Source organism: Zonotrichia leucophrys, chromosome 13, assembly GCF_028769735.1.
Source record: "Zonotrichia leucophrys gambelii isolate GWCS_2022_RI chromosome 13, RI_Zleu_2.0, whole genome shotgun sequence".
NCBI classification, from domain to species: domain Eukaryota; kingdom Metazoa; phylum Chordata; class Aves; order Passeriformes; family Passerellidae; genus Zonotrichia; species Zonotrichia leucophrys.
Genome location: NC_088183.1, coordinates 15,278,796 through 15,290,866, shown reverse-complemented (window position 1 = coordinate 15,290,866; position 12,071 = coordinate 15,278,796). Strand labels below are relative to the sequence as shown.

The window sequence follows — 12,071 nt, the reverse complement described above, 5'->3', positions numbered from 1 at the left end:
CACAGAGACTGGGGCTGCAGAAAAGCAAAATAATTTCTCTTGGTGAGTCCGTCTGACAGAGCAGGGACTTGGTAAGACCTGTTGTAGAAACACAGAGGGACAGATTTTCCATGTGAAGCCCAGTGCCTGAATGGAGCACTTGGGAGTTAAAAAGGCTGGGAATGGGTGGCAGTAGGGATTTTGCCTCTGTATTTTCCTCTGTCCACAAGAGACAATGGAATAGCGCCTGGTTTTTGTGCTCTTAGCTTAAGTAGGATATTGCAAAATGGGATAGCCACAGATATGATCCTGAGCTGGAGAAAATGCCATACAGCAAGGAATGGAAAAAAAAAAACAAAAAACTTGATCTGTTTAACTTATCAAAAAAGAAAATTGAGGGATAACTTGATTACAGAGTGTAAGTACTTCCATGGGAGAAAATACCAGTTGCTGAAGGGCTTTTTAATCTAGAGGAGAAAACAAGAGTAAGAAACAATGGCTGGACAGTGGAGCCAGATATTTCACTTCAGAGCAGGCAGACATTGTTAACAATGAGGGTGATTAACCACTGGGAGAGGATCCCAAGGGGGCTGATACCTCGTTCATTTCTCCATGTCCACACACCAGGCGGGAGCGCGTCTCTGGAGGACACGCTTTGCTCACCAGTGCGGAGCTGGGTTTGGCCCATGGGTGACTGGACCAAATGTGCTGCCCAGTGCCCTACAACTTCTCATCCCTTTGGGCCTTTGAAGCCCTTAGCTGCTTCTGGGAATGACTTGGCAGTTCTCTGGGGCTTTCCTGCTGGGGATCCTGATGGATTTTTGAGGCGATGTCAGCACGGGCAGCCCTGCAGAAGGGGACTGGCTGAGTCCCTCATCACCTGTTGGACTGTGGAAAGGGCCTGATTAACCCCCAAGCAGGTGAGATGTGGGCTTAACCAACCACCTAGAGCTCCAAGAGATGGAGGACAGAGACAAGAAGTGCAGGTAAGGGCTCTCCAGCTATTCCTAACTTTTGGAAAGACTTCCTGGGACAGCAACGAGCTGGGTGCAAGGGCAGGTCAAGTCCCTCTGATTTATGGTGGGAACAACAATAGGAAGAGAAAGGCCAACTTAACCCCTCTGCAGGATCAAAGCAAAATGAAAATAGTTGGCAAACCTCTGCCCTTCTCTTTAGACTCCACTGCCTCTCTCATACCACTGTCTGAACCTCAGCAGCTGCCCAAAACACTCATTTCTGGGATGCTCAGAAGCTGCTCAGAACTTACTTTCAGTCAGAGGCAGAACCAGCAAGTGGAAAACCACCTCTGGACTTCATGTGCCCAAGACACTCCCGGGTGAGCTTCTCCTGTCCCATAGCCCTGCTTCCCTCACCCTCCCACCGCAACCCAGGGCATCTCTTCAGCCAACTGGGAGCAGTGAGCAAACGGTTAAAGTTTTGCTTCTCCACCCAGTGGTGGGTGTTGTCTGTGTCAGAAACAATATAAGAACAGTCGGAAGTTGCAGCTGGCAAGTAACATTTGGAGTAGCAGTCGTGGGGCATATAGATCTGGTGTGGACTGTCTTTTCCTGAGACTGTAAACACTTGTGCAGAATGTCCGAGAGCAAGAAAAAAGGGAAAGGAAAGAGCAAAAAGAACAAAGAAGGGAAAAAAGGGGAAAGAGAACCTGACCCAGGAAAAGGTACTTCCCATTTTTAACAAATTTTACTTAAAGGAAGAAGAGACAAGCCAGCAGGAAAGTGCTTGTGGGTTGCATGAGGGTGCAAATGCCAGGGACTGTTTGCCAGGCGAGTGTGCAAATCTCTGCATCTCATTCATATTTCATGCTGTTATAGGTCTGCTTTTGTTACAGGTCTGCTTTCTTCTTCATCTCATCTCGTTTTTTCTTTCCTCCTCCTTTCTTATTTTATTTTATTTTTTGCTTAAATACCCAAAGCCCCAGCACTTCAGGGCAATATGCTCTTCCATGAACAGCGGTACTCAGCTCCTGTCATGGTGATAGGGGAAGTGAGGGGGTTTGTGCTGATTCTCTGGGGGTTCTGCTGTGTGGTGATTTGCTGTTTAGTTGGTTATTTTCTTGCTTTTCCCTGAGGTAAATATCAAGAGTCATAATTTTGGAGGATCCTAGGTACTGTTCCTTGAGACAGACCAATTCTCAGAGATCAGATTTTAGTTACAGCCTCGGTTTTTGAGGTAACTGCAATGACCTGTAGTGAAAGACACGTGGGCTCTGCTGATATGCTGATATTCCTGAAATCAGGCTGTTCTTCAGAGATCTGACTGTTCCTTGCTGACTGGGTAAGGCAATATTTATGATATTGCCAGGATTAAACGTTTTAACGGCTACAGTTCGATTCCTGACTACATGGGTAGTGCAAGAACTGTCTTGGAAGGATACAGAAGGCTTGGTGGTAATGCAGCCCAGTGTAATTCCTTTCTCTCTCATGGTATCAGGGAGGGATTATCCTGGGCTGTTTCTTATCTGTGGTTTATCTGGCAATGCATTTGGAGAGAGCAGCAACCGTGTCAGGCTTTGTGTTTTATCAGTGTTAAAAGAGGCTAAAAGCTGGCTGGGGTCCTGTCCTGAGCCTGTCAGTTCAGCTCCTCGCTTGCCTGGCTGCAGCTCTGCTCCTGTGCTGTGTGGTGACATGAGTGACCGCTCCTGACCTGAGCAGGTCTGCTCTGCCTTTGCACTGCCATCACTGGTGGCAGGATTTGCCCCTTCCCTTTTCCATCCCTTCACCCTGGGCATGGAGAGCCTGCAGTGCCCCGAGCAGGGGCCGCTCCACCCGAGCTGCTGGGGTGGCACTGGGTGCTGGTGCCACCAGAACAGAGCTGTGGGATCTGGGAGGAGGCTGTTGGGAAAGCTTCAGTACAGCTTTGGGAGCTTGGAATCACCAGGGAGAAGCAACAGCTGCTTGAGGGTGACAGGCTCTGCCTTGGGGGCTCAGGAGGGTGCAGCAGGTTGGGGGCTGTCTCAAGCCATCACCAGCATCACCCTGCCCTGCCTGTGAAATGCAGAGGGCACAGGGCAGTGCCTGCATCGTGGGCATCTCCTTTGCTGGTGCCTTGGGAGGCACTGGCTCAGGCACAGGGGGGACATGGGGCACACTGGGACTGCCCAGGGAGCAGCCACCTGCTTTGAGAAGGGCCAGGTGTGAGCAAGGCTCAGGTCTGTAGTGCCACATCAAAGCCCTGCAGTAGTTCACTGCTCTGGAGAGAAAAAGGAAAGACTCTTTACCTGTTGTTAATCCCACTGACAACCAAGTCTTCTGCTGAGATGCATTGTCAGCTGTTTCATCATAAATAAATTCCACAGGGGAGTGGAAACCCCCCTTGTGCCTGCTAATGGATCCAGAGTAGAACTGGGGATGATTGCATTGACCATTGGGGATGATTGCATTGATCATTGGGATGCTTGCATTGACCATTGGGGATGCTTGCATTGATCGTTGGGGATGCTTGCATTGATCAGGTGGTGGAGTCACCATCCCTGGAGGTGCTCAGAAATTACTGGATGTGGCACTCAGTGCTCTGGTCTGGTTGAAAAGGTGGTGATTGGCCAAAGGTTGGACTTGTTGATCTTAGAGGTCTTTTCCCACCTAAATGATTCTGTGAGTCTCTGATTCTATCATCCTGTCTGTACCTCAAGCAGAGAAATGGAAGGTTCTGTATTTGGCTGGCACAGCATCCTTTAATTTGCATTCCTTGTAAGTGGATTGTTTAGATCGAGGTTGCTTGTTTACCCTCTCTTTGCTCTGTGGGTCCACTAGAAGAAGACCCTTGGTTGTCTGTGGTGTCCCTGAATCAAACCCCACTTTGGGTTGGGCTGGTTGGGTCCAGCAGAACCTGAGAACACCTTTTCCCATCATGGGTCACCTTTGCTGTGTGGTCTAAGGACACCCTAGCAATGGTTCCCCAAAAGAACCTTCAGGAGTGAGGAGTTCCTCCTGCAACCACTTCTAAGTGCATGCCCCAGTCCAGGCACACAGACCAGGATGATCCACAGATCATCCTGTGGACCATTCCTTCAGCCTGAGGCTGGACCTCAGCCTGCTCTCCAGCATGCCCGGGCTGATGCAAACCCCAGCCCTGGCACACAGCAGGAGCCTGGCTGGGCTCTGTCAGGGGGATTTGTGCTCTCTGTTTTCCCAGGCTGTAGAATTTCCCTGCAAAGGGCATGTGCTGACCCCCCTGAAACCAGGAGGCAGAATGGGCATCTACACAAATCTCATGCAGTATCTACAGATATCAGGACAGGAATTCTCATTTGATTGTTTGTGCAGGGGAAAGTGAGGGAATGATGGCAGCATGCAAAGCCTTCATCCTTCACACTCATCCCTGAGCAGCCTCTGCCAGACTTTGATCCCTCTGACATTCTGACAGTCTTTCAGACCCTTGTGCTCTTAGGAGCCTGCATGGAAAATTACCCTCAGTCACCCTTTGGGGTGTGCTCTGTAGAACCCCAGGACAGCTCTGGCATGGCCAAGACTCACCTGGACTCCAAAGGGGATGTCCCAGCCCTGCCAGCTGCTCTGGGGGAATTGCCCCAGGTAAAGCTCTCACTGCCAGTAGACCAGAGCAGCAGAACAACCTCTGGAAGGCTGAAACAGCAATTTCAAGAGAGAGCATCCATGTGCCATGGGGTGTGCTAGATTTCCCATGAGGTCTGTAAAACGCAGGGGAGGAGAGGATTTGTCTTCCACTGCGGCTTTTAACACAATTGTTTTGGCTTCTGTGAATGTGTACAAGAGGATTGCTGCTCTCATGTGAAGGGCTAGCTTTGTTCTGAGGACCAGGACTACCTTTAACCTAAACTCACATTTTCGTGCCTCTAGCAGTGCAGCTGCCCTGAAGTGAGTGCCTTGGCTACAGCTTTAGCCAGTGGAAGAGCCTGTGAAGGCCTCCAGAGGGAGATGGTGTCCACCTATGAAAACAAACCATCAGGATCCCTCTTTGAGACGTTTGTGACATGCATTGAAAAACACATGGCTCCTGTCCCACCCTGCACACGTGGAGCACACACCCTGCAGGGACTACCTGAGCTATGGGATGTGGAAACAGACCCACAAATTAATGTGAAATGCTCCCACAAGGTTCAGGTCTGAGATAGATGTATTTTATCACGTGCTGTGCATGGGGCAATCAAAGCCATGACACTGAGACAAGATCCTGAGTGCAAAATCAGCAGCCCTGGCACGTTCTGAAAGATTTGGAGTGGACTTTGGGGAGGTGGGACAAACGGACCAAGACCAATGCCAACGTTCACTGCAGAGCTGAGCAGAGTCAGAGCTGTGGCAGGGGATTGGGATGAGAAGAAAAAAGGGCTGGAGGAAGCCTTGCTAGCGAGATAAGCGAGTTGGAAAGGGTCTGCATTTCATCTGTACTTTCGTGAGGTCACTTGGGGAGAAAAGAGCAGAGAAATGTAAAGCATTTGGTTGGTCAAATTCCCCAGCAATTCCAGGCATTTTCTCTTATTTTTATTTGGTGTTGAGGAAAACATTGCGTGTGCTTCAGCTTTTTGCTGTTTGTCAGTGCTAATAAGCTGGCAGCACAGGCACTTTGCTTTCTCCTGAACTGCCCATGGCAATTGCTAATGCTGGAAAACTACTCAGAGAGCAGGTGAAGAGTCTCTGCAGAGAGTATCTCATGTTTCAGTAGGAACTGGCTTGACCTCAGCTCCCAGATGAGTCAGGAATTGGTAGAAAGGTTGTGCAGAAGGGTATTGCAATTGAAACTCCCAAGGCTTGAAGGGGAAGGTGCCCCCTGGGCAGGAGCCAGCAGTGGCACTGTGGCAGAGGCAGGTGCACATTGCCCAGGTCTGTGAGCCTGGCTGCTCTAGAGCGCTGCCACATTACTACAGCATTTGGGAGGGAGGATGGGGATGTGGAACCCCCTGCAGATGCTGAGTGCAGCCTCAGAGATCCTCAACAGCAGCACAGGCACAGCAGCTCCTTCCCTGTCAGCCAAGGCTCCTCTGTGTGGGCTGTGTCCACGCTGCAGGGTGAACGCGCTCCTGATTTGTTCTCAGCTTTCTGCTCTCAGGAAAGACTCCAGTTCTGAGGAGCTGGTAGAAATATTAGCCAGAAAGGTTTGTTTACATGAACAATAACCCACGGCGGATATCCCACAGTAGCAGTTCTGTTTTCTATAAACACCCAGGCACACGAGGTAGCAGATGTCAGCTGTGCTCCATGTGCACATGTGTGTTTCCATGGGCTGGTGTTCATGTGGCTCAGAGCACACATGGGGACAGTTACCACGCACTGGGGAACGTGCAGGGACTTGCTCAGCTTTGGGAATGGAGGGGGTCTGACTCACAAGCTCCAGTGATTCATGCTGGGGTAAAGCAAGAGGTGAATCCCAGCTCCTTTCTGGTCTTCCCTGGAGCTCTGCTGAAGGAGGGATTGAACAGAGCACGTATCTCTGTTGCTCCACTGTCCATGGCTCACAGTTTCAGGTGTTTATACAAACAGGAGTTACAGGAGAGGGACCCAGCAGGGCTGAGGGATAACCCATCTCTGCACTGAGGCAGACTGCAGGGCTGGGAACGCCTGGCAGAGGGGCAGGATGCAGCAGAACAGTACATTAGTAAGTAATCCCACTATGGATCCAAAAGCTGGTGAGTCAGAGCCCTGGGCATTCCATTTTCAATCCCTTTTTGGAGGTGTAAGTAACCTGGGAAAGGCAGTCTCTGGAAAGAGGAGGAACATCTGGAGAGGGGCTGAGCACAGCCTGGCTGCCGACCTTGCAGGTCATGTGCTCAGCTCATTCTCCTGCCTCATTAACGTGATGGGCTCCAGCTGCAACCTGGCTGAAGGAGAGCTGTGCTGCCACGAGCAGCCTGGCTCTGACACCCTTCCTCCTGCCTCTGCCCTGCCAGAGCCTGCTCTGAGTGCTGCCCTGAGCCCAGGGCTTGCCTCAGGCTGAGCCCCAATAGAACTGAGCTGAAAACTGCTCGGAGAAGGTGGGATGAGGCTGTGGCAGAACTCCTGAGGCAGTGAAATGGGGGAGATGAACCTCCTGTTCCTCTGACCCCTTCTCATTTCCCCTCAGATTCCAATGAGTGCTTTCAGGTGCATGAGGGGGGATGTTCAGCAGGACCCTGTGCTTTTTCCAGTGCCTGAGAGCTCTGTTACAGCTTTTGGAATATGCAGTGAGTGGAACTCTGGGTAACACACCTCCTGCTTGGCTGTGCTTGCTTCTTCTGGCAGCAAAGCTCCATTAAAAAACACTGTGTCTCTTGAAGAGAACTTGAACACATCAAGTTCAAGAGAAGCTTGAGAGATGCAACTCATGCCTAGGATCCTAAATCCAGGCTGAGAAGTCACAAGGCTGAAATCCCAGTAAAGGTTGGATGATGTCTGTGCTAGAAGCAGTGTTCAGAACAGAGGCTGTGGGATAACCTGGAGCTTTCCTTTGGGGAATCTGCACCTGTGTCGCTGAGGATGAGGCTGTGGAAAGCTGGGTAGGAGCCTCCCTGCACTCCTGGCTCCCTGGGGCTGTGTGGAGCTCCTTGCCCTGGTTCCTGTGGGCGTGTGCTGTCCTGGGGCTGCCCAGGGACGTGCTGGCAGGGAAGGCACTTTGGGAGGGCGAAGGCCTCTCCAGCAGGGCTGGAGCTTGGACATGCATCACCTGCTGTGCTGACCTCCTGTCTGGGACACACAACAAAGTCACATGGCTGGGGAAGGGGACTCTGCCCAAGGGGAAGCTCTCACTGCACCCACAGGGGATGACTGGGGCAAAACTGAGCAAAACTGTCCCTTCCCTGCCCATCCCATGGAGTGTCAGAGCAGGGAGAGGTGTGTGTGGTCCTGCTCCTGCCTCTGGTGCTGTGCCCAGGCACCAAGTGGTGTTTGAGCCAGTGTGACCTGGGATGGTCTCCCCTCCAACAAGGGCAGCACTCCGTTGTTGCATTTTTGAGATGTTTCAAATTGTAACAACAAATACAAGAGATAATGGTAAAAATTAAACATTTTAGGTAATTAATAACTCTGGTAATTAGGCTTGGCAGACTCAGTCATCAGTTCTTACAATGGGTTTTAGTTCAGGCATGTCTGGAAGGCAAGAGGTCCTCGATAGGAGGGAGAGAGGTGCTTTGCAGAGATCAATAACCACACCAGGCTGCCTTCCTGCAGAAATGCTGTGGTCAAACTCCTGAGGAGTCTGGTGGTCCCGGAGCTCTTCTACATTGTGCTTCATCCCTACTATCCCCTTAGATTTTGGACTACAAATAGGAGTCAGAGCCCAGTTTTTCTTGCTAAATTTTCATCCATGGTGAGGATGAGGAGGAGAAGGAAACCACATTTACTCTCCAAGTCTGATATTTGCCGTCAGATCAGAAAAAGAAAGACAGCTACAAATGTATGAGATGGACAGAAAAAGTGTTCTTTAGGAAAGCAGTGAAACTTTAATTTACCCTAAGACTATACTAAATTCAGGTGCTTTAGTGTGTAGTTGGCTTATTTTTAAAAAGAGACACCCCAAAAATTTGAACCAGATTTCCTCCATCACTGACCAATGTTTGGAAGCCCTTCAGAGAAACTTCTCCTTGGTGTCAGAATTTGCACATTTGCTTAATTTGGCGGTGAAATCAGGTTGAAATCCACCCAGCATGTTCTCAGCAGATGTTTCTCTGACCTATCTCCTCTGGCTTTTTTGGTGGATGTGTGATATGCACCAGCTGAGCATCCAAGCCTCTGGCTTTCAACAGTTTTTGATTTGAAGGCTGCAACTTTATTCCCCTCCAAAACTCTGTGTGTGTTTGCATGTGTACATATGTTTGTGCTCACATGATTTTTTCTTCCACTTTGAAGTCCATAGGGCTTTGCAAGAATTCCCTGGTTCCTGATGTGCTCCAGCCCTCTGGGGGTGTGGAGATGCAATTTTGGCTGGCACACCACTCTGGCAGAGCCTGCACTGACCCTGATGCTCTTTTTGTGTCTCTTGTACATCTCTCCCTCCAGTCAAACCACTGAAAAAACTCCTGTGCTCAGCACCCCCATCTCTGGTTCAGAGAACACGAAAAGTGTGTCCCTGCTCTTCCCCACCCCTTGGCTTGACCCAAGTGCTCCTGGAGAGGAATTTCCTTGCTCTGGGGGCAGGCTGGTGTTCTCCAGCAGCAGTGCAGTGTGGCTTTGTGGAGATTCCTCAGAGCCCTGGTGCTCATTGCTGCTGTGAGAAGGCAGATCAGCCAAGGAGGGAGCTGGGTTTGAGTGCTCCTGGGAGACAATGAGGAGGAAAGCTGCTCCCTGAACCTGGCCACGTCCCCCTGCCTGCCCTGCATGGCTGCCCAGCTGCCTGTGCCCATTTCCCGGCTCAGGGCAGTGGGGCAGGGCTGGCACAGAGCAGTGTGGAGTTGGGCAGGGTGGAGGGAGGGAAGGAGGATCTTTCAGCTGCTAGCACAGTCCTTGTGCACAAGGGTAACCAGCTTCAGCTGTGCCCGTGCAAACCTGCTGCTCTCTGCAGGAGAGAAACCTCAGCTGCACAGCCCAGCAAAACAAACCCTCACCTGCCTGATTTCCATTGCAGGGCTTGGAGGCAAGAGGAATTCTGGTGGGAAAAAGGCTTGGGAGACACCCACAGATGGGGGTACATTGCTCCATTTTGGGTAGCTGGCAGTGCTGGGCAGGGCTTCCTCAGCCTGCCCTGCTCTGTGATGTCATTGTGGATGTGTGACCGTGTTCACAGGGGTCTCAGGTTGAGGGAAGAGATAAGGATCTGACTCCATGTTTCAGAAGGCTTGATTTATTATTTTATGATATATATTACATTAAAACTATACTTTAAAAATAGGAGAAAAGATTTCATCAGAAGGCTGGCTAAGAACAGAATAAAAAAGAATGATAACAAAGGTTTGTGGCTCGGCTCTCTGTCCAAGCTAGCTGGGCTGTGATTGGCCATTAATTAGAAACATCTCACATGGGCCAATCAAAAATCCACCTGTTGCATTCCACAGCAGCAGATAACCATTGTTTACATTTTGTACCTGAGGCCTCAGCTTCTCAGGAGGAAAAATCCTAAGGAAAGGATTTTTCATAAAAGATGTCTGCGACAGTGGGTGGGCACAGCAGCTCCAGCTCACAGCACAGCAGAGCCCAGCACTGGCTCTGCCTTCTGCCATGAGCAGAATGAGCTGCTTGGCCATGCTGCCTGAAAAGGGCTGTGTTAATGTGGTTTGGATCCAGAGCCTGGCTAACAGGTCCCTTGCCCACAGGATGCAGGGTGGAGGGGCTGGAGCAGGGCAGGATGTCTGTCCAAGGCCAGGAGCCCCCTGATCACTGCCCCAGGCACAGTTTGTTTCCCTGGCAGAGATCTTTCGTGTTTCATCTGCTCATTCAGGCTTCTGCCTGAAGGGCAAGGACAAAGAATGCAATGAACTCCTTGGCATGGAAGTATATTTTGCTTCACATTTGTCAATAAATGAGATTAGGTTTCTGCATTTGTGCCGAGAGGCTGCGTGAGAGGCACGTTTAATGAATGCTAAAATAAACTCTCTGGATAGCTGTGGGGTAACAAACACAGCTAAAACTTGCATCTCAGGAGAGATCCTGACATTGCAGAGATGCCAGTTATATGACCAAGCAAAAAGGAGTCAGCCCAAAGCTAAAATTACCCCAGATCTTTCATGAAATGATGACTTGGTACCCAAAGCAGCCTGTGTATGATAATGACCATGCTGCTGCTCTGCTTGAAAGAACATTTCCAACTCAGTCCTGGATTACTGCTCCCAGTTCTTCCACGTATGAAAACTCTTTGTCCAGAATCTGAACCTTTTATCCTAAAAAGATAATCTCAGAAAGGTGGGAGGCAGCATGAGTTGCCTATTCCTGGGTGTCCTTCCCACTGCCCACCCTCATGAGGCCTGACTCCCCCTCTTGCTGTCCAGTAGGGCCAGTGAGACCATGTAGGAGCAAGGAAACCTCTCTGCTGTCAGAAACAGACACTTGTGGGTCCAGAGAGAGTCCTGGATATCGAGGTTTAAGATCCATGAAGAAACATGGATGGATTTCAGGAGGGTCACCTTGAATCACATAATCTTAGAACCACAGACTGGTTTGGGTTGGAAAGGACCTTAAAACTCTTCTCATTCCATCCCCTGACATGGTCAGGGACACCTTCCACTATCCTGGGATGCTCCAAGCCCTGTCCAACCTGGCCTTGGACACTTTTAGGGATGGGGCAGCCACAGCTCCTCTGGGCAACCTCAGGTCCTCCCCACCCTCATAGGGATGATTTTCTTCCTAACATCCAACCTAAACCTACTTTCTTTCAGTTTAAATCCATTTTGCCCTGTCCTATCAAATATCTTGGCAAATATGAAAATGCTAAACTCTGGAGGAATGGCTGCAGATGATGGTTGGCAAATATGAAAGTGCTAAACTCTGGAGGAATGGCTGCAGATGATGGGGGAATGAGCTCTGGGGTTTCTTGTGGGAGGCAGGGGAGAAGGGCAGTGCCACCCCCATGCTGTGGTAGCACTCGGGGTGCTCTGCAGCAGCCACCAGGGCTGAGGGTCTGACTCAGCTTTCCTGATTCATGGCTGTGCACTTCCAGGCATGGGGGTGAAAAGGTTCGTTGGTAACCAAAGCAAAGCTGTCAAGTGAAAAATGCTCTGTGGGCAGAGGATCCTGGCTCTCTGTTGTGGGAAACAGGAGAAGGAGCACTGCTCCAGGAACGTGTCCTGAGGGGGTTTTGCTGCTGGATCCCAGGGCTGGCAGAGCAGCAGTAAAGGCACAGCACAACGTGGGGCTGGGCAGGCCCAGCACAGAGCCCTTGTGGCTCCTCAGTGCTCCTCTCTCAGCTCATCCCTTGAGGAGGGTGCAGTGCTGCTGGTGATGGTGTGGGCACTGCAGCCCCTGCCCATGCCAAGTGACCTTGGCTTCCACAGACCTAAAAATTTCGTTCTTTTCATTAATACTTCTGGCTCTTCTCCCGGCATGCTCCCAGGCTGAATCTGCAGATGAGAAATTGTGATGCTGCTCGTGTTGCTTGGGACTTTCCTAAGCTGCAATTCAGGAATTACTCCTTTCTGTGGTCAAGCTTATCCATCCTACCTGCAGCTGGTGAACAGAAGGGAAAGCAGGAGTGGC

The 12,071-nt window shown here is 50.5% G+C and overlaps 1 protein-coding gene across 5 annotated transcripts in view; it reads left to right on the top strand.

Annotated features, from left to right (window-relative positions):
- Window positions 1-12,071, top strand: part of NRG2 (neuregulin 2) — a 157,500-nt gene that overhangs the window by 71,197 nt on the left and 74,232 nt on the right. The window contains exon 1 of one of the 5 annotated variants that reach the window (XM_064724665.1): window positions 1,490-1,660. The exons of 3 other annotated variants lie outside the window; for them this stretch is intronic. In XM_064724665.1, the coding sequence (XP_064580735.1) occupies window positions 1,573-1,660 (88 nt within the window). In that variant the 5' untranslated portion in view covers window positions 1,490-1,572. Of the gene's footprint in view, window positions 1-1,489; window positions 1,661-12,071 lie in introns of those variants that run through there. One more of the 5 variants, XM_064724664.1, reaches the window with a different exon arrangement.